At 41.2% G+C, this 20648-nt stretch overlaps 1 protein-coding gene across 1 annotated transcript; it reads left to right on the top strand.

Annotated features, from left to right (window-relative positions):
• Window positions 1–12110: 12110 nt before the first annotated feature.
• On the top strand, window positions 12111–15152 carry LOC133902438 (mediator of RNA polymerase II transcription subunit 10b-like). The gene is made up of 5 exons (XM_062344026.1): window positions 12111–12374; window positions 12509–12589; window positions 12692–12794; window positions 13870–13959; window positions 14885–15152. Exons 1-5 carry the CDS (start codon window positions 12163–12165, stop codon window positions 14954–14956), a joined length of 558 nt encoding a protein of 185 aa, XP_062200010.1. The 5' UTR covers window positions 12111–12162; the 3' UTR covers window positions 14957–15152.
• The last annotated feature ends 5496 nt before the right edge of the window (window positions 15153–20648 follow it).

The following is a 20648-nucleotide window of genomic DNA, read 5'->3' as shown; positions in this document are numbered from 1 at the left end:
TACTTTGTGTAATATCCCAAGACCATAAAGCACATCTAGCATATTATCACCTATATATATTTTGAGTCAAAACTTTTAAAAAATACAAGTTGCTATTTTTAACGGTACTATGTTTTAAAGTGGCTCTAAAAGCTGAGGATATCTAGGCTGGAGGATAGGAAAGAAAATAAAACCAGCGGGACAAACAGAAATAGGACGATGACCTGAGTTTAGTCCGACGTCAGATGGTGTGCTGGAGAGAGCTGCTAAGCGAGTGAGTGGTCCAGCATCAGAGAGTACGCTGACAACACACTGGACAGGTGGGCAGTGCTTGTGTCACGTTGGCTGAGCTCGTGACAGTGCTGCACAGCTTATTTAACTAACCACACTGGCCCTACTGATCAACTCGATGGTCGACAATTAATGTGTAGGCTAGCCCGCTGTACAAGGGCATCACGTAATGGCGACGCAGGAGAGGCTTGCAGTTGAAGTCATGCAACTAGCAAGTACGTATGGTATGCTCACCGTATGTAGCCTAGAAGAATCTTTTGATAATTTCTCGCGTTGATTCTATGCCCAAATTAACCGACAGGTTTTTTCGCCAGTTCTTCTCTCTTTCTTTTCGCATGTTTACCCATAGTGTAGAATACAATTCAAGCAAAGTACCCTTACAGGCTCTTTCAGATATTAGCAACTGTATATATGTTTAAGTAATTTGAAGAAGTAAAAAATATAATATAATAAAAACGAGATTTGTATATTGGATTTTCAAAAACACTCGTACGTGGTGCAAAAAAAATAGCATTAATTCTTTGATTTGTGGGCGAAATGATCGAAAGTATTTTTACAAAGAAGAATATGACTTAACTTTACATGATGATTGTTTTATCACCTCTAGTAGATCGTAGAGATCTTCAAATTCATCAACATTTTTATATTTTATAAGAGTATACGTATTAAAAAAAGACGTAAAATATAAGTGTGTCACGACATGACAATCAGCATCATATCATGTCAGCATGAGGGCCTCACTAAGGCGACCGTCACCATGCACAACGGTCAAACCGCTGTGCGTCGGCAATCGCTTCCGGGTGTTCACCTCCTCGTCCCTGTCGTCCGGCCGGCAGGCAAGCGCCCCGATCTCTCATTCTCTCGCATCCTGATGGATCAGGTGTGCGACCATCGTCGGCTGCTCACTTCTCATGCACGACCGCGACGTCCGCGACAGAGAGAACCTCGAAGCAGCAGGGGGACGAGCCGAGCATCTCATCGGGCCAGGCCAGCTCGCGGCGGAAACGGACATGCATGTCATCGTGCGCGCAAGTGGCGCCGCGGACGGCGACGCGGCCACTGTAAAGGGCCTGGTACATCCGATCGACGGAGAACTGACAGATTCTGCGATATCCGGCCGGGGCGGTGGTGAAGGCTGAACGGCGACGTGACCGCAGCGCGACGCGATCGGTGCAAATCACCGAGCAAAGGAGCGAACCTTGGAGCCGATTGGGCCGCGGGTCGACGCCGGAATCGCTCGGTGCGCCGGCGAACAAGTATCTATCGGGAGTAAAGACGTTAAAGTGGCGCGGCGAGTGCGCGCTGGACGCCGATCTCCGGAGCCCTCTTGGCCAGAGGAGGAGATGCCACGACCAAGAAATGGTTCACGCAGTACGATTGCATTATCCCGGACGGACAGAATTTCGCTGCGCTAAATGTGTCCTGCAGATTCGTCGTTTAGCGGCTTGGAGCTGTTCTTTTCAGGTTAAAATTAATCTCGCGAATCCGATGGCTTTTGCAGAAATGAAATGGAGAAGGATAGAGATCGGAATCGATCGATCGGCCTTGGCGTTCTCGTTAGATGTGCGCATCAGTGCACGGTTGCTTGTCATGGCCATCAAGCTGCCAATGTCACGCGAGAATCACCTTCATATTCTTCTTCTCTTTTTCTTTCTACAAAACACTGTGCCACTACTATTTGCTGATTGGGGAAGCCGGCAAGCTCTCGGCAGTACCGTACCATGTGCTACAGTGGTACAGAGAGACACGTATTAGAGAGATAAAAAATAATAAAAGATAGAAAATAAAGTAGTTGCTTAAGATAAAAAATAAAAATTATTATAATAATATTAAAAGATAGTGTAATAATATTACAGAGAACGAATTTTTAAAATATCTATTAAAAATGATAAAAGAAAGAGAGAAAAAAACCCTTACTTATAAGAACTGCGTCCACCACTGTTACACTGTTTTGATGATATCTAACGACTAAGAATGAAAAAGTTCGCGAGTCTTGGGTCGTTTGTTGATGACATGACCTCCGGTACCGTATTTGTGGTACAGCCTGTATAGCCAGTACGAGATGGCTGGCGAATGTGTAGTACGTGAACAATGACATGATTGCTAATAATCAGTTGCACCGATGTGCATCATCCATCAACAGGGATATAGGGGCGTGGGGGCATGGTGGAGTGATGGACCTCTAAGGCTCCGACGTTCTGGATATGGTACCTAGTGAAATTATGAGCTTTTGTTATCTAAGTGAACCTGTTTAAATTGGTCGTATTTATTAAACTGGCTTGACATCTGGTACTGTAGTCACGTTTAGATATGGTATTGTATAATGCCACGGATCGTATCTAGGTTGAGCGCACAGCATGTTATATCGGCATAATATGGTCTGGTTGAGTCGGGTTGGCATGAACAAGATCCAACTCAGGTTAGCATGGGCGCGACACGAATGCTATGGTATGACCTGGCACGGTCGACCTATCAGGCACATCACAGTAGCGACTAGACTCAGCATGGCTAGCTTGGCACGACATTGCCCACCAAGAGTCGTTGCGTGTGGGGCTAACTCAGTCGGTACGGGTGGCTTGGCCGGGTTAATAGGTTGAATGGGCACTGCATGGCTGTTTAACCCGTTTATTTTGAATTTTATAGTCAATTCGTGACCGATTGAACTCCAAAATTTTGATTTTTTTTTTTTTTTTGCAAAAATCATCATTTTTTAGCTATAAATAGAGATCTATCACACCATTCCATTCCACACCAGCAACAACATTTGCTCTCTTGTTCTCTCCTCTCATTCTTGTATCAAAATTCCTAAGAATTTACGATAATTTGGTAAAATTAGTTTGAATTGTTGCTAAAAATCTGAGAAATCCCAACACCCTCATCCTACTGTCTTGAAAAAATCTTGGTGATTTTTTGAATCGTTGTTCTTTCTTGTTTCTTCCATTCTTTGTATGTTATTTGATTATTTCTAACTCAGAATATTTGAGTTTCTTTTAGTGCCATTCGACATTAAACATGGATGCCGGTGATCATGATCATGATAATACGTCCACTGATCATGATTTTTTTCTTATAGGACTTGAAGGGGACTACAACTCCTTTGATAGCGATGTTGCAGGTGACACACCCGACAGTGACCCTCTAACAACAACCCCATCGTCAGGCTTTACAAGTGCATACACGTCAGCAAACATTGGCTCTAAAAGATCAAGAGTCACTATTTTCGAAGTTTTATAAGACTTTGAAAAGATCTACAGAGAGAAGACGGGTAAATATCAGGTATGTTAAGTGTTATATTTATAAAAATAAATTATCTGCAAAGCTCTTAGGTGAAACGAGATACTTTAAAAGGCACACTACAACTTTCAAGCAAAAGAGTGAAATAGCCATGAAATAGACGGTGTTGCAGTACAACCCTGATAACTCCGTTTGTCATTGTGAGTATGATTCCACCAATGCTCGAAAAGAGCTATGCCACTTCATTGCAAGAACGGATCTACCACTCAATATCGGTGAGTCCGCTGCATTTGAAGATTACATTAAGCAAGCTCATAATACTAAATTCACGCATGTTTTTAGATATATAACTAGTAGGGATGTGGTAAAATACTATATTACGTGTCGTAGCAAGCTTAAAGAAATATTGCAAATATGTATATTTTTAGTTGCTTTGACCTCGGACATATGGGCAGGTAGAGCTATGGAAGATTATTTTAGTATGGTTTTTCATTTTGTTAATAATGATTGAAAACTAGAAAAGAGAATAATAGATTTTAGGTTTATTGATAACACGCATACCCATGAAAATATTGCTGAAAAATATCTCAAGTAGTTAAATACTTTAGTCTAAAATATTTCTATCACTTTAGATAATACCGCTGCAAACTATAGAGCAATGTATATTCTTACTCCATTATTTAGTACATATATGGAATATTTCTTATTACATCAACATTGTGCTTGTCATATTATTAATCTTATAGTAAAATTAGGTTTGAAGATGTTGTTGTAATACCTAGACGATTTTCGTACTGTAATAATCTTTTGTGAACTCCTCTAACCACCGAATTGCAGCATATAAGCAATACTGTGTTGCGATGGGTGTGCGTCTACATAAGTTTGTTGTGGACACGCCGATAAGATGGAACTCTATTTTCTTGATTCTAAAAATATTGTACCATATTTGGTATGTTTATTCATACACACTATCATTAGCATGTAGGTCACACTTTACTCACGGAAGCGTATTTGTATGTTGCCAAAAGAATACTAGAGTTTCTTAAAAAAAATTATGATTTATCTGTGAGTTTATCAGTTTATTATCCAACATCTTGTTTAGTAGTGCATAATATTATTGCAATTGCTACTCATTTAAACAGCTATGAAAATAACAATATTCTAAGAGATTGTGTAGTCCCTATGAAATCTTAATTCTTAAAGTATTGAAAAGAAATTCCTTTGTTGTACACCTTTGTCTTTATCTTATATCCTAGAGCTAAAATGACAGCTTTATGTAGAGCTCCCTCAATTCTAGGTGATGCTCTTAGCGTTTCCATAGACCATTTGCATTGATTAAGTATCGATCGCTGTTTGCCGTTGACTTAAGCATTTTTCATACTTTCACATATTCAATAAATGTACGAATAAGCAGATTATCATACGTCGTGTTAATTGTTACCTTGCAACCCTATGACATGTAAGAGAAAAAAAATGAGAAGCAAGATGGCGGGGAGCTAGAGGTGTATGTGACACGCTCGCGGTAACCTTGGTACCATAGGGGCAAGTGAAGTGGGTATTTTTGGATATGAGAAAGGTTGTCTTAGGGCCAAGATGATGTACCCTAGTTGTGTGAGTAAAGATATACCCGTGCAGGTGTAAGATCATTCGAATTATCATGCTCTTGGTTATAAGCTGTCACGTCCCAAATTTCCCTAATCATGTTATTAAGCATACACATGTCATTAGCATCATAAACATTATGTTTATGTGTTAAGCATTGTGAATTTATTGAATTTCATATGGTGGTTTGCTACTTGTTTCGAATGTTAAAAATGGATGATGTTAGAGTTCGTGAGAATGTGGGAAACACTAGAGTTCTAATCTTTGGGCTATTAGATTGGGTAGAGAAATATTTGTTTTTCAGCTGAACTTTTGTTCTCTCTTATGCATGAGACCCATTTTGGTCGGACCCACACCCTCTCCCTCATTTGGGCAGCAACCCCTCCCCTCCACCTCAGCTCCCTCACTCTCCTCTCCTCTCCCCCACGCCCAAACAGTAGCAGGGGCTGCTGCTCCCTCCCTCCCCACTCAAACTATCTCACTCTCCACCCAAATTCCACCCCAAGCCCTTGTATTTGAGGTATGCATATATTATCACTGAAATCCCCTCCTCTCTAGCTCTCTATCCCTCTAATTCTTGCTCACATGCATGAAGGATTGGAGGAGTGACAATCGATTTTGTTGCCCGTTGTGGTGCTAAAAATTACAGCAAGTTGCTCCTCTTATTCAAGTGATCTCCTTCGATTCTTCCTCAAATCAACGTCCTGAAGCTTTGGCAAGGGACTGTGAGTAAGTACCACAAGTTTTTCCTTGATGACATTTGTCGGTGTATTCAGAACCAGAGGTCCCTAAGTCCCGAGGCCAGGCCGGCTATCCACCACATGTCACCACCCTGCGAGGTAAGAAAAAGCTAAGTCCCGGGAGAAGGTGCTCGGGGCCGCCGCCTCTGGTTCCCGAGCACCCTAGTCCCCCGATGATCTGCAGGGTCCAAATACTAAGACCAAAGTGCTCGGGAGAGAGTGCTCGGGGCTGCACGTGGCAGCCCCCGAGGACTCGGTGCCCCGAAGGTCCCACCGAAGTGCTCGGGAGAGAGTGCTCGGGGCTGCACGTAGCAGCCCCCGAGGACTCGGTGCCCCGAAGGTCCCACCGAAGTGCTCGGGAGAGAGTGCTCGGGGCTGCACGTGGCAGCCCCCGAGGACTCGGTGCCCCGAAGGTCCCACCGAAGTGCTCGGGAGAGAGTGCTCGGGGCTGCACGTGGCAGCCCCCGAGGACTCGGTGCCCCGAAGGTCCCACCGAAGTGCTCGGGAGAGAGTGCTCGGGGCTGCACGTGGCAGCCCCCGAGGACTCGGTGCCCCGAAGGTCCCACCGAAGTGCTCGGGAGAGAGTGCTCGGGGCTGCACGTGGCAGCCCCCGAGGACTCGGTGCCCCGAAGGTCCCACCGAAGTGCTCGGGAGAGAGTGCTCGGGGCTGCACGTGGCAGCCCCCGAGGACTCGGTGCCCCGAAGGTCCCACCGAAGTGCTCGGGAGAGAGTGCTCGGGGCTGCACGTGGCAGCCCCCGAGGACTCGGTGCCCCGAAGGTTCGCGCAAGATCATTCAACGACCCGAAGGGTCCCGTCGTCAGGGTGTCATCCAGTCAAAGGCCCAATGCCGCATTTAATAGGCACGCGCGGTCTGACATCCTGACATCCTGACATTCTCAGCTGCCCACGCCCCAGTGTCAGACCCTGCCATGCACTAGCAGGGGGCCGTGGGTCCATTAAATGCACGGGTCCCGTCCCGTTTTTATCCAGGTGCCTCGGGATAACGTTGCCAGAATCGAAGCACTCCGCCTGCCACCCTGCCCTGGCAGAAGAACAAGACAGGGTGGGCGCACTGGGCACCTCTGAGGCTGACCGGTGGGCCCCTTTTAGGGCGCCCCGAGGCTTCCGCAGCGGCTGGTGGTCGAATGCGCGCCGCATTTCTCCACCGCCCCTGTCACTTCGCCAAAATGAAATGATTACGCCTTTCTCCGTGGCACCTTGGCATTCGTGTCCCCTCTTTCCCATTCAGGATATGTTGAGGTCGGCGCGCCTATAAAAGGAAAGGATGGAGAACACTAAAAAAGGAGGGAGAAAGCCTTCGACCACCAGACGACCGACAATCTCCGACGAACCAGGCCAAAGATAGATCGACAGACACTCGAACCAGCTCGAGTTAAGCTAGAACATAAGAGCCTCAAGCTCTTTGTAAACAGCTCTCCCCTTAGAACCAGATACCTCCTTGAAGAATTCTCTTCAAGGATAAATATAGTGTTCATACAGGAGTAGGGTGTTACGCCTCCGTGCGGCCCGAACCTGTCTAAAACCCGGCGTACCCACTTTTTCTTGCATTAGGGTGATCGTCTCCCGCCAGCCATCGCATCTATTTCCGTTCCCGCTTATTTCCCAAACAAGCTTTTCCAGGATCATCCCCCGGCCGAATCTCTAAAAAGGGGTCTCTCGGGATCCCTGCGACAGGAGTTCACTCTCCGACAACATTGCATATTTTAACTCAATTTTAGATGGTGTTGAGGGTTGCAAATTGAAGATTGGCGAAGCACATCATGTTCTTCAGGTTTTGAGCTTTAGGAGTGAAATGAGGTGCAGATTAGTGATTCGTATTGCTAGAGTGAGTGTATCAGGTCTAGAACTAGTGTATGAGTACCATTGCATGTTTATGTGGTAAGGATTTTAACATGCAAATCAAATCCATCGAAATTTTTGCTTTGCAAAGTGCTCTCTAGAGAGCCCAGAGTATCCGGACTAACCTGGATAGTATGGATGGCACAACGAGCATCCTGTTGATTTATATTCAAAAATCGTTGCAATTTAGAGTGTGTTTTGAGTTTAGAACTCTTGTACTAGTCCTTATGCATATTCGGATGGAAGAGATTTAACATGCACTTTTGAATCAATCGCGAGAATCGCCGCGAGTTTTGGGGCTGCTATAATCCAGAGTGTTCGGATCCACCCGAAGACTCTGGGTAATTCGGGTTAGAACTTCTCGAGAGTCCCCTCGTGGAATATAACCCGGACAATCCGGTTGACCCGAAGTATCCGATCCAGTCCAGATAGTCTGGACCAATTGAGTTAGAAAAATACCAAGAACCCAGGTTGACCCGGATGGTTCAGCCCCACCCGGAGGGTCTGAACCCAGATACTCTGGCCTAACCCAGACTATCCGGGCAGCTGTTATTTTCCAACGTTGTTTAGTTCGCAAATCTTCTTTGTTTCTTTGTATGTCATGTGCCTTTAGCTTGTGTTTATGATGCATATTGTACTGTTATACATCATGTAGCACATATCATCGCACCTCTTTCATACTCATTATTAGATGTGTTCTTATTTAGTGAATGAAGGACTAGAGGGTGACGAGGCCGCAATCGAGGGCGATCTGGAGGTTGTTTCTGTTGTTGGTGAAGCTAATCAACAAGGCAAGCATCTAAGTATACTGCACCTATTACTTTGGATCTCATATGATATAATTTGATAAGATATGCTTTATGTATGTTTGCATTGTTATGAGTCAAGTGTCGGGTTGAGACGGGTATATCCTAATTGTTGCACTATCCTCCCTTGACGTTGTTTATCCCTTAGTCCGTTGTAACCTGAGTTGTTCATGTCACTTAATGGTCTAACTTAAAAATGAACGTATTATGCTTAGTAAGACTTAGGTCCTCGGTAGAAGTCGAGCGATGGTTTGGCCGTCGTTCGTGAGCTTAGGGCTTACTATTCTACACAATGATATGGAAGACAGTGGATGGTGAGAATGAGCTGAGATTTGGGTGGGCAATAAGGATTGCTCGAGAAGGGAGTCTCGGATGCTATAGACCCGCTTGAGTCGATTAAACATCGTTTATTGTTGTAGTTGGTTTTAGCATTTGTCCGTACTTACCACATATCCAAATATGAGACGGATGAGCCGAATACCTTATGTAGCTGTGATATTTTGGCGTGCTAGTCTCGGGTGTCGTCAGCATAATAGGCTTGGAAGGGGTGTCTAGTTTGCTCTGGGAGTAGTTCTAGATGACCCTAGCATGCCGAGGTGTATGTTCAAACGGTTAGGACTTATTTAGAAATGGTTTACATGAGTACCCCCTTGTGTGGACCTGTGTGGTCACCCAAGCCATATGGTCCTTAAGTTATGTGGGTAATAGAGTACCTTGCAAGGTGTAAAACAATTTAAATTGTCGCACTCTAGATTATGAGCACGCTCCTGTCTATTTGCATCAATCGTAGAGTTTCAGTTGTGGTTGTGATGGTATGTTGGGAAATGTATGGTGATGCTGTTAAAGTTTTGATATAGTTAAAGTTATAAATATGGTATGATAATGATCTCAGGATAGAAGGTTGTTTATGGTTAGGTGTAGATACTTACACTTGAGTCAAAATTACTGCATTTGCTTAAGAACTTACTTAACCTTGAGGCCGAGTTCTTACTAATTATCCAAATTGTATTCTCCTTGGAGTCGGGCTATTTATAAGTGCTCATTATGAATTAAGTCTTGCAAGTATCTTCATACTCACGCGTTTTGTTTGATTTTTAGATGAGGAAGCATTAGTTATTGGTTACTTTACGCCCGCCGACGTTGGCGACGGGCAGGAGTAGTGCCTACTACTCGTGTGTGTGTATTTGGGGGTGATGCCTTAGGGCAAACGGCGCTACCCACCTTTTGTAGTTATATACTTTCCGCTGCACAGATACTCTATCGTTGTTTGGATCATTTATTTCTGTTGTAAAGTTTAATTTGTTTAAAGACTTATAATTTATTTTTAATTACTCGCTCTTTATTATATTTTGTGATGATGTGTTTGTTGTAAAGGCGTGTGTTTCAATCCTGGAAGAAAAACACATGTCGGGACTACCGGGGTGATATTTCGGTTAGTCATGAAAGTTGTGATTACACAAATGATCCACTTAATAACTAATTAGAATATTATCTGGACAGTTCCTCATATAAACATACTTATGTCCATTCACATCAATTATAGAGTTTCGATATATGGATGTTTGTGGTATGTTGGGAGGTGGCTATGTTGGTTATGTAGAAAAGAATATGATCAGGTGATGGATACATGTATGGTTATGATTTCGTGATAGGAAGGTATGAGTTGTTAAATTGTAGATGCTCACACATTTGAGTCGATAAAATACTTTTTGTGTATGTATTTATTTAACTTTGTGGTCAATTCTTTGCTTGCTACGTATCCCTAAATGCATAATCTTTGGAGTCAAGTTATTATATGTACCTAATATAGAATAAGTCTTGCATGTACCTTCATTCTCACCTTGAATTTATTGAGTTTTGCAGGTAAGGAAAAATTAGTGTACGGTTACTTCACATCTGCCAATATCGGTAATGGGCAAGAGTAATATGAGTTACTTGTGTTGTTTCCGGGTGGTGTTATAGAGCAAATAGCGTCACCTATCTTTTGCTATTTATAAACTTTAATTTCGTTGTGTAGTAACTATAACCGGCTAAGAGGTGAAACCGTTATATTTTGTTCTCCTAACGTTCCATATTTTGTAAATTGCTGAACTTATAATATCTTAAGACTTGTAATATATGTACATTATTCATCCTTTATTATGTTTTAATGCGATGAAGTTTGTTGTAAAGGCGTACGTTCTGATCTTAAGTATAAAACATATGTTGAGACTACCGGAATTGGATTCGAGTTAATCGTTGTTGGTCATGATCATTGTGGTGAGATATGAGTTAGCACGTGGTATGTCAAAAGACGGGTGGGTGCTACCTCTTATCTTATTAAATGATCATCTTAATAATTAATCTGAATACAAGATCGGAAGTGCCTCGTGCTACCGAGTGGAGTTTCTTTATTTTTATATTTCGAAAATCCAATATTGCAAATATATGCATCTGTTTTAAAATTTTGCAATTCTATATTTCTATCGCTGATTGCAAATATATCATGTGCGTCCATTTTAAATAAAAATTTTGCAAATATATCATTCCAACATGCCACATGAGTTTAGAATTGCAAATTTTCGAAACGGACACATTTACTTGTAAATTTTGGATTTTAAAATATAAATATTTACTGTCAAGTGCCAGGTGATCCAGCGATGAGCCCAAGATGTAGCGGCATCTGGACTCGGAGACTTGATTATTTATTTATATATATATATATATATTTATTTTTTTAATATTTGCAAAAATACATATTTATTTTAAAATAGTGTATATCTAAGTTTATCATCGTCCGCTAGAAGGATGACATCAAGTACTGTCTATCCAATTGGCGATACTTTATAGGGTCTATGACACAAGAGTTGAAAATTAAATACCCTAGCTGATATGGAGTCTATGGAGTCTACGTCAATGTGTCATCTAACCAACTAACGATATATTTGCTGTTGTCTATTGAAAAGATGATAGAGCAACACTAGACCTGTTGTAAAAAGGTATCGCTGGTTCAAGTGACGACACCTTTTCCAGTATACACGGTGTTGTTGTACTGTTCATACATATCTGGAAAAACTAGCCAGTCTGATATTTATTAATCCCAATGGGGCCCAGTATTGTTGTTGCATGCACATGCATGTGTGCATGTATTTTAAGGATCGAAAAAGCTAGCCTAGCACAGTGTATATAAAAATATATCATCTGTAAATGAATGACACTTTTTTCAGTAATTATAAAGATGCCATCCGTTCGTTGAGTGACACGTTGATATAGATGTCACGTCAACTAGGGTATTTAATTTTTTTTACCATTGTGTTGTGGGTCTCATAAGATGTTCTTATTTCCAATGGACGACAGTAGTCTAGATATATAATATTTTTAAATATATGTGTATTTTTGCAAATATTAAAAAATAAAAATATGTAAATAAAAAACTCCCGGAGACACCACCCGGTTGGATATCGAGGCCGCGGCCCGCCCAAACTCTGCTCTGCAGCGGGCTGGAAAACGGGAGCAACACGGATTTTCTCGGCCTACGTAGGAACTCGCGATAGGGCGGCTCGGCCCAGGAGGAGGAGGAGGAGGCCAGAACTTTCGACGGTGAGCCGGTGACTTGCCTCGTCTCCGACCAATTCCCCCCCCCCCCCCCCCAACGAGTTCCGGCTGCGCCATGGACAACGCCGCCCCGAACCCTTCCGCCGCTGCGGCAGGGAACGGCGTCCAAGCGTCGGGGGCCGGCGTGGAGGGGCCCGGGGACGCGTCGAAGCAGAACCTGGCGCAGGTGACGAGCTCGATCCAGAAGACGCTGGGCCTGCTCCACCAGCTCAACCTCACCGTTTCCTCCTTCAACTCCGCCTCCCAGCTCCCCCTGCTCCAACGCCTGTGAGACCCCCCAAGAACACCCCACACATCCCTCTCCTGCGGTTCCGCTTCGTCTTGTACTCTTGCCGCTTTGTGCGTGTGCGGTTGGAGGAATTCTTAGGGTTTGCGTTTCTGTTTTGCGTGTCGTGGCTCAGGAACGCGCTCGTGGCGGAGCTCGACACGATGCAGAAGCTCGCCGAGGGGTGCAACATCCAGGTGCCAATGGAGGTCGTCAAGTGAGCGCCTTGATCTGATTGACATCTCAACCCACCTCCCAGCCCAATTTTGCTTCCAGGTATCATGAGTTGTGTAGTTTTGACTGTTTTTTGTTCTGATAGTTTGATTGATGACGGGAAGAACCCCGACGAGTTCACGAGGGACGTGCTCAACAGCTGCATCGCCAAAAACCAGATCACCAAGGGCAAGACCGACGCTTTCAAGGTATGAAAGTATTGGGACCCCTCAAACGTTATTGAGATTAGTTAATGCGGACATAGCATGCGAGCTTTTGATCTTCTTGGTAAAATTTGTTAGTCAATTAGGATTTTAGATAGGTATTGACATGTGACATATACAATTGCTTTTGTACTGGTGTGCTAATGAACTTTGCGTAGGGGTTACCTGCTGAGCTTCACACAGCTATTCTCACTATCGATTTTCTCAATGAATGGCATTTTTGTGCCTTTGTGTTGTGTCGCAAGAAGTTAGATCTCGTTTTTCAGCCTAGGAGGGTCACATCATTGCATACCTGCGAAAATTATGCTTCTTGTATTGTATGCCGCTACTTCAGTTGCCAAATTGGCTTTTGGTTGTGGAATCAAGCTTATTTTGCCTACGTGCTTTTGATATTAGAAGATATCAGTGTACATTGAAGGGAATACAAATATACCTGTCCTGAGTTGGAGGCAGCATAGGCCCTTCTTTATTTTATTCATAGATTGACATTGGAACCACCTTTTGGCCCTGCTGAAATGTGTTATGGTTTACAGGCTTTTTGTTGTTAAGAACCCTTATCATTTTTTAAAGTTTTTTTATGGTCCAATATTTCCGAGTGCCTATTTAGAACAGTTACATGGATAAGAATAGAAAATTCTCATCCAAAGCTTAATATAGCATTTATGGAAGGGATATGTAGCTGCAAAGTTCTGGTTTGTTTAGCCTTATGGTTATCAGTCTTACAAATGGTTATGAATTTAGCTACTTGTAAAACCTCTCAGTGATCAAATGGTACTGTTTTATGTGAACTTATCTTTAAGTCATTGATAATTCCATTTTTTTTATGTTGGTCTGTGGGTTTATTTCTTTAGGCATTGTCTGCTATTTTGTTTTTGAAATCTTCCAGCCCATGTGATCAATTCCGTGTTAGATTTGTGCACTAATATTAGCCTGAAATATTTCATACCCTCTATTGCCTTGAAAAATTCTGGCTTTATCTTTTCTGATGATTTCTAGAGGAACTTATATTGCATCTTAGTATAAAAATGATTGTACTTCATTGTAAGTTGGTTTGTTTCAGAGCCTACGGAAGCATCTTCTTGAGGAGCTTGAACAAGCTTTCCCTGAGGACGTAGAAGCATACAGGGAGATACGTGCCACTGCTGCTGCTGTAAGTGGAAAGACAACCTTGTTCTGCTATATATTTATATAGGGTCCAACGAGTGAATATGTGTTTTACTATTAGCTGAGCCTATAACAAAATTACATTTCTAGTTTAATTTAGTGACAATACCAAGCTATGCATACACCTTCATTATAGGCTGCCAATTTAAAAGCTATGCTTTGGTTTTTAGGGTTGAATTTAACTTGCGTCAAAATTTTACTCTTTATATTTGACTTCTGTTTTGTATACCTTCGCATTGAGGCTTGTTCATGCGAGAGCACGAGTTTAACTGTTTGATATCATGGATTTGTTTTAGGCAGGGTGGTACCTAGTCAGGGCTAGTTGGCCGCTTAGGCAGACTAGGCGGGAGGGTGGTGCCTAGTGCCTAGGCGCCACCTAGGACTTTGTGGCCACCTTTAAGAACAACGCTGTTAGATCTTATAAGATTAGATTATGAAATATCAACTGAACTTTTAGTCTCAAGTTTGATGTAGCAACCAACATTACAAAAGCTGTTCTGCATCTTATTTGTGTCCAGGACTCCAGGTTCTGGCTAGTACCACATGGTTCCTGTCCAGGGAGAGCTTTACCGTTATCCCCTGATATTCACAAAACCAACTATCTAGCTGTTTTCAAGAAAAGGCAGGAACTGATAAATTACCATTTATCCCCTATTTGCTTTCTATTATTAATATTAGCAATTGTGGACATAACAAAATGTGAAAAGCGTCAGGGTTCTGTTTGAAATATCTAGGTTCCACAAAATCCCGCTGCTTGCTAGGTTTTCTAGGAACCAAGTATTGGGCGGAGTTTTCTCAAACACTGGTAGTGGTGATACGTGCAGATGTTCTTCAGTTGTTGTTTTTGTGCTAAGAATAATTATCATTTGTATCTTGTCACATTAACTTCTTAATTCGCATTATTTATGCAGGAGTCAAAGCGATTGGCTCAGTCCCAGAGTACATTGCCTAATGGAGATGCCAAAGTGAAAGCTGAGCACTGAGAGAAGGATACAGCTGCGAAGGGCGAGTTTTCTAGTTTCTATTTAATTTGGGGATGGCTTTGTTAAGCAACAACATGTGTTCCTTTCTGTAGTTCTGTGCACTCTCCCTTCGTATGATTGATCAGTGAATCTGTGCAGAGTATCATAACATGTGTGGCATAATATATTCAACTTACCCAAGCACTGGTATTAATTACCCGATGCTGCATCTTTATTTATATATATACTAATTGGATGTTCCTCCGGAAGCTCCAGTTAAGCCTAATCCAGATGTGCTAAGAAAAAAGAAAAAAAATAAAAATTCCTATAGAAAAGCAACGCATGTGGCCCTTAATTCGGCTACTTAACAAAACTTGACCTGGTGTGTTTGTACAAAACATTAGATGAAAGTGTTAGTCGGCAATCACAGTACCTTAAAATTTCTAGCAAAGATATGTAGTATTTATCCAAGTCGTCTAAAGCTAACATGCGTTGATTCGACGATCCTCTACCACGTGAAGAAACAAAGAGAAAGGGAAAACCATCGAGGGGAAAAAAGGACAATGTAGGCTCAATGCTCTAGCTTTCCGCCGTTTGCTTCCATGTACCAGCTGCGGCTGGCACTCAAATATCTAGCGATAGCCTCTCACATGAACTTGTGTGAGGTAAGCTAGACTTGGTTCTCTATTTCATATCCAGGACAATTCATGTCTCCACAAGTATGCGCCTTTTTCCTCACCAAAATAAACACATTATATTGATAATGCAAAACTTAGATTTGCTTTCTGTAAAAAAAGCAGGGCCATGCCTTTGTCTATATAATGCAAAACTTAGTGTCACGTCGGATGTAGATTATGAAGCATCCACAACTGTGATGTGTTGAAACATGAAACAAAAGGAGGGAGCGAGGTAGCCAGAGAGATAGGGAGTAATGAGACGATTTTTATTATTTATGGGCCCAGATATAAACGTGTAAAAGGGTTAAGCAATATATGAAAATGTATATAGTTGTGATATGTCAAATAGACCATTAAATACTTTGATTTCATACTATTTCTCTACTATAAAAGGATAGCATCCGCAACTGTTATCGGAGAGGGTATCTTTCCAATATTCAAGAAATATTTTGAAATTTATTTGCGGACCAGAAAAGGTGTAATCACAAAATCATCTTCAGTTTTTCAGATCCTAAATCATGAACATATGACCATTTTTTCAAGGAACTTCTATTGTTCATATGTCCTAAAAAATTGCTAGCCCGTGCAGGTGAGTGGATTGATGAAGTGGTTATCATAACTAGTTCATTTGGTGCTCATCTAGCTCAAGGTAGCTATGGTTTGTCCTATTTTGGTTTATCTAAGGAACGGTGTGCCACATACTCTCCCGGTCTAGTAATGTAATGCAATCGACAATAGAATAATATATTCTTATTCATTAAGTCTTCATGGACCTGCAGGATACTGCTTTGTACTCCATTGACATGCTAATCCAGTTGGCTGTTGCCCCTAGATTCATTCCGTGATGTAGTCTATGCACTATATATTACATAGGATATAGATTGCCTTTTGGTGATTGTTTGATCTTTTTTCTCTCCTGAATAATATAACTGAAAAACGGTTAGCATTATGCTTAGTTTATTACGTACGTGGTTCTTTATTGCCCTCTATATTACGTACTTGGTTGTTTTCCCTTTGGAAGAACTAGCTGAAGTGCCTGTGCAATTGCGCGTCTAGATTTGCTATGTTTTTTTATAAATCTTAATGCCCCGAGGAGTAAAGATATCTTTAATCGTTTAGTGTATATGACAGAAAGAAAGTGGTGCGATGAATTATCATTTAGTCATTCTAAAACTGTTCCAATTCATTTCACATTTCATTACCTAGAAATTTTATTAGAATATATGCATACAGTAAAAGAGAATACTAAGAAAACTAATTAAGTTTGGTCCTTATATTAATATAGTACTCTCTCGGTTCAGAAATAGTAGACCATAAATAGTAGATGCATTTATTTTAGACTCAACGAAGTTAGATTTTAATTAAGGTTTTCTCACAAAATATATCATTTGTAGCTACAACCTATATAGTGTGAAATTATTTTGAATCGTGAATCTAATTATATAATTTTTATACACTAGATATTTTTATAATTTAATTAAATATTAATCGTACATATAGTTTGATTTAAAAAAAAAATACTTTTATTATTTCTGAACGGAAGGAGTAGATGCAAGTAAAACATGTATGGCAATGTTGACTTAATTTTAGGCGGTTGTAATACTCATCTGATTTTCCTAAGGTACTTTAATGATCCGTGTACTTGGCTGATAAAGTAAGCCTCGACATTGACATCTGCTGCGAATATACTCAGTCCGTTTATAAATAAATATTATTTTAAATATCGATACGGTTTCATATTTGACTATTACTTTTTTTCTTTACTGTGTTTATAGAATATACTCCTTATAATCTGAAATAAGTGTCTTTTTAATATTAACACGGTCTCTAAAATATAACTTTGACTACTACTTTATAGTAAATATATATTATTATGAAATTACTTTTAAAGATAAATCTATATGTATTATTTTTAAGTATCTAAATTTCATATATAAAAAGTAATTTGTAACCAAAGTTTAAAATAATTGACTTCATATGATCTAAAACGATACTTATTTTGGACCGGAGGGAGTATCAAAGTTTTGCTATTATAAAACTATTTTTTGAGATAAATCTAGCCGCATCATTATCGAATATCCAAACTCAATACATACAGAGTAGTTTGTAGACAAAATTTGAAAATATTAACCGATATTTATTTGTGATTGGAGGGAGTATAAGTTTATCAAAATGCAGAGGATCTTTAAGACGTATGGATGAGTTGTGTGCAACTGATTGACCTAGTCCATGGGTTGGGTTTGTTTGAAAGATAATGAGCGTATATTAAGCTAGAGTACATTCGAATATGGATAGCTGAGATCATTTTTTCTTATTTGTTCTAAGATCATTCTAATACTCTGACTTGGATTGTTCCCAACTCCAAGGTGCTGGAGCTTTTAATTAATGAGCAATCTCTGGCCAGATAAATCTTTAATGTCATATGTCTAAATTAGCAAGTATTCATGCATCACTAATCAGGTCGAAGACGATTTTATTTCTCTCTCAACATGATGTGTCCATGCTGGACTAATTATATTTGTTTGAACCAATTTAAGTCATTGTCAGTTTCAACTTTTGAACAAGAAAATCTGTAGGAGTTGTTCGATGTCTTGCTAAATTGCTGTGTAATACTAGTACCTCTGCCGCCAACAGTTCCTGAATTATTCTACACGGTTTCAGAATTTCCGTACCATGTTGCTCATTTCTTGCGTGTTCTGTAACCTGTGTGGAGTCGACACCTATTGCCAATTGACTCCTCGTAGGAGAGTCAAACTAATTGCGTGTTTGAGGCTCTAATGGGAATGTAGATACATTGTTTTAGTTCTGCCAAGGTGAGTATAATACTATCTCACTAAGTAAGTGATAAGGAAGCCACGTGTGCATGTGATTATGTCAGAAATCTCTCACTCGATCAACAGGCTGTGCAAATGGCTCCATTTGTCACCAGATTAAGAATTTGATACTGCATGCTAATCTGAATTAAACTATCGCCCTTTCCCTTGTGCGATGGGGTAGTCTTCGCCTTTGACAGGAATGGGTTGTCACATTTTAGTGGACCCATATCGGTTAGATGGAAGCAACACTAACCACCTTCACGATAACACGACAAGCGCCTGTGATATTCCGGAGCCATGGATGCAGTCATGCAGGTGCGAAGCTTGAGCTAAAAGGACCTTGTAGCTATTTTATTATACATCTAGTAACAATATAAATTTATATAATCAATATGAGCAGATTACTAATAAATTTTTTCTTCACGCTATTGGACAGTGCACCATCATAAATTAACGTAGCTTCGCCCCTGGATGGATGGATGGATGGGCTCACACCAATTTCTTTTAGACCCTAGCTATGGCTGGCTAGTGTCAGACTACGAATCTTATATGCTTGATGGAACATATGAAAATAATGAAACATGAAGAAGATTATTTGAAGATGGTGTTCGGAGCAAAAGAATACATCAACAACTGACGCATGGCTATGACCAGCGAGACTCAATCAGGAGATCTAATAGGTTAAATCGCGTACAAGGCCATGTAAAATCTGCTCTTGGCAGCTTCGAGCTGCCATTTCAAACTTCTAAAACTTCGTTCTGAACTCCTTCCTTGCTTAAATGAAGTGGCAGAGCGCCTGCTAATTTGCTTCAAAAAGTGTCATCATTCGTAGAGCTCGCATTCTAGTATCTAGGATTCTAAATTGTCACAGTGTGGCATAGTGACACGTCATTATATGCTGTGGGGCCCCGCACGGCAGCTCACTGAGTGCGAAAGAAAGAGACCTTGCCGGATAAAACAGCTTGAATTCGACGGGTTGCGTATGCATGCATGTATCCAAACAAACACTGGGGTGATTTAGTCTCGAGAGGGTAATCCTGCTCGAGATGATAGAACCGTGTTTTACTTTCACGGTGTGATCGATCGTTTATGGACACCGATTAACAAAGACCGGGTTTTTACCACGTTTATGTTGGTCGCTGTCAAGACAAAACCACTATGGAGTAAAACTCTTATCGTCACTTCTACCATGGTACTGTAGCGAAGGTGTCAATTTCTCCTGCATCATGTCTTGACTTCCTTTGCTAGTTTTGTTCAGATTAGTGGGTCTAGGAAGCTTAGGCATCGGGGTGGGTTCTCAGCAATTCAATATTAGTCCTAGGTATGGTTTTTTGATCCAACTTGAAGCAGCTATTCGTGAGTTATAACCCAGCATGCATGCGTGATTTAGTGATTTTAGTACTCCTTCTCGAATCATGAACACATTCACCATAAAGAAGCAGATACCGATCTTGGGCATATTTGGTGCAACCTTATACTAACATGTAAACTCCCATGTAGACTGTTGCATGAAGGATCAATATGTGTCCGCGTTAATCTTTTCTTCAAAATGGAAGGGGAAGTGCCTCTAATATTTTTTAAACGAACAAGCAGGATATCTGCATATTATATTAATAAAGAATAAGTTGAGCCTACACTGGTAATACACCAATTCCAAATGGATGCACACCACCGCTTACAGCACCATCACACAAACCACACCTGGGGAACCTCAAACTACAACTAGTTTAATTATCACTTAGATAGGATACAAGGGACTAAGGAAACTACAATTACCATAACTACATCACAAAGCGACTACCTGAAAGGGCGTCTAAGAAGCCATCATCGAAGCACTGGCAACGAGGTCCTACAAGGCACGACCATCGGAACGCATGAGTGAATCAGGGAGGTTCTGCAGAATCAACTCTTAAGAGTTTTAGCATATCCATCAATGATTTCTTCACCAATCTCTCCATCCTTCCCAATGACGCATAAACTCTTCAAGAGATTCAAATCGGACATTTTTGCGCAAAGGGGCCTTCTGAGATGGCGGCTTGAGTTCTAAGCACTCCGACTTGGGGGAAGGGTCCAACTTCGGCTTGGAGACATCACTATGAGGCTTTGAGTGTGATGAGAGCAGAAGAGATTGTGAAAAGCCATGATCCATCTCAATATCACTCTCCATGATGTCCTTGTCATCAACAACTAGATAGACCCTAGAAACAGGCAACTGAGTCA

Source organism: Phragmites australis, chromosome 20, assembly GCF_958298935.1.
Source record: "Phragmites australis chromosome 20, lpPhrAust1.1, whole genome shotgun sequence".
Taxonomy (NCBI): Eukaryota; Viridiplantae; Streptophyta; class Magnoliopsida; order Poales; family Poaceae; genus Phragmites; species Phragmites australis.
Note: the sequence above shows the minus strand (reverse complement) of the source record. Positions and strands in the feature narration are given on the sequence as shown.

What these genes read in the sequence shown, in the direction of transcription:
- LOC133902438 (XM_062344026.1), top strand. Translation starts at nt 12,163, where the DNA reads ATGGACAACGCCGCCCCGAACCCTTCCGCCGCTGCGGCAGGGAACGGC. An exon ending in CTCCCCCTGCTCCAACGCCT is followed by an intron (nt 12,375 to 12,508) that starts GTGAGACCCCCC and finishes GTCGTGGCTCAG; the next exon opens with GAACGCGCTCGTGGCGGAGC. An exon ending in GCAAGACCGACGCTTTCAAG is followed by an intron (nt 12,795 to 13,869) that starts GTATGAAAGTAT and finishes GGTTTGTTTCAG; the next exon opens with AGCCTACGGAAGCATCTTCT.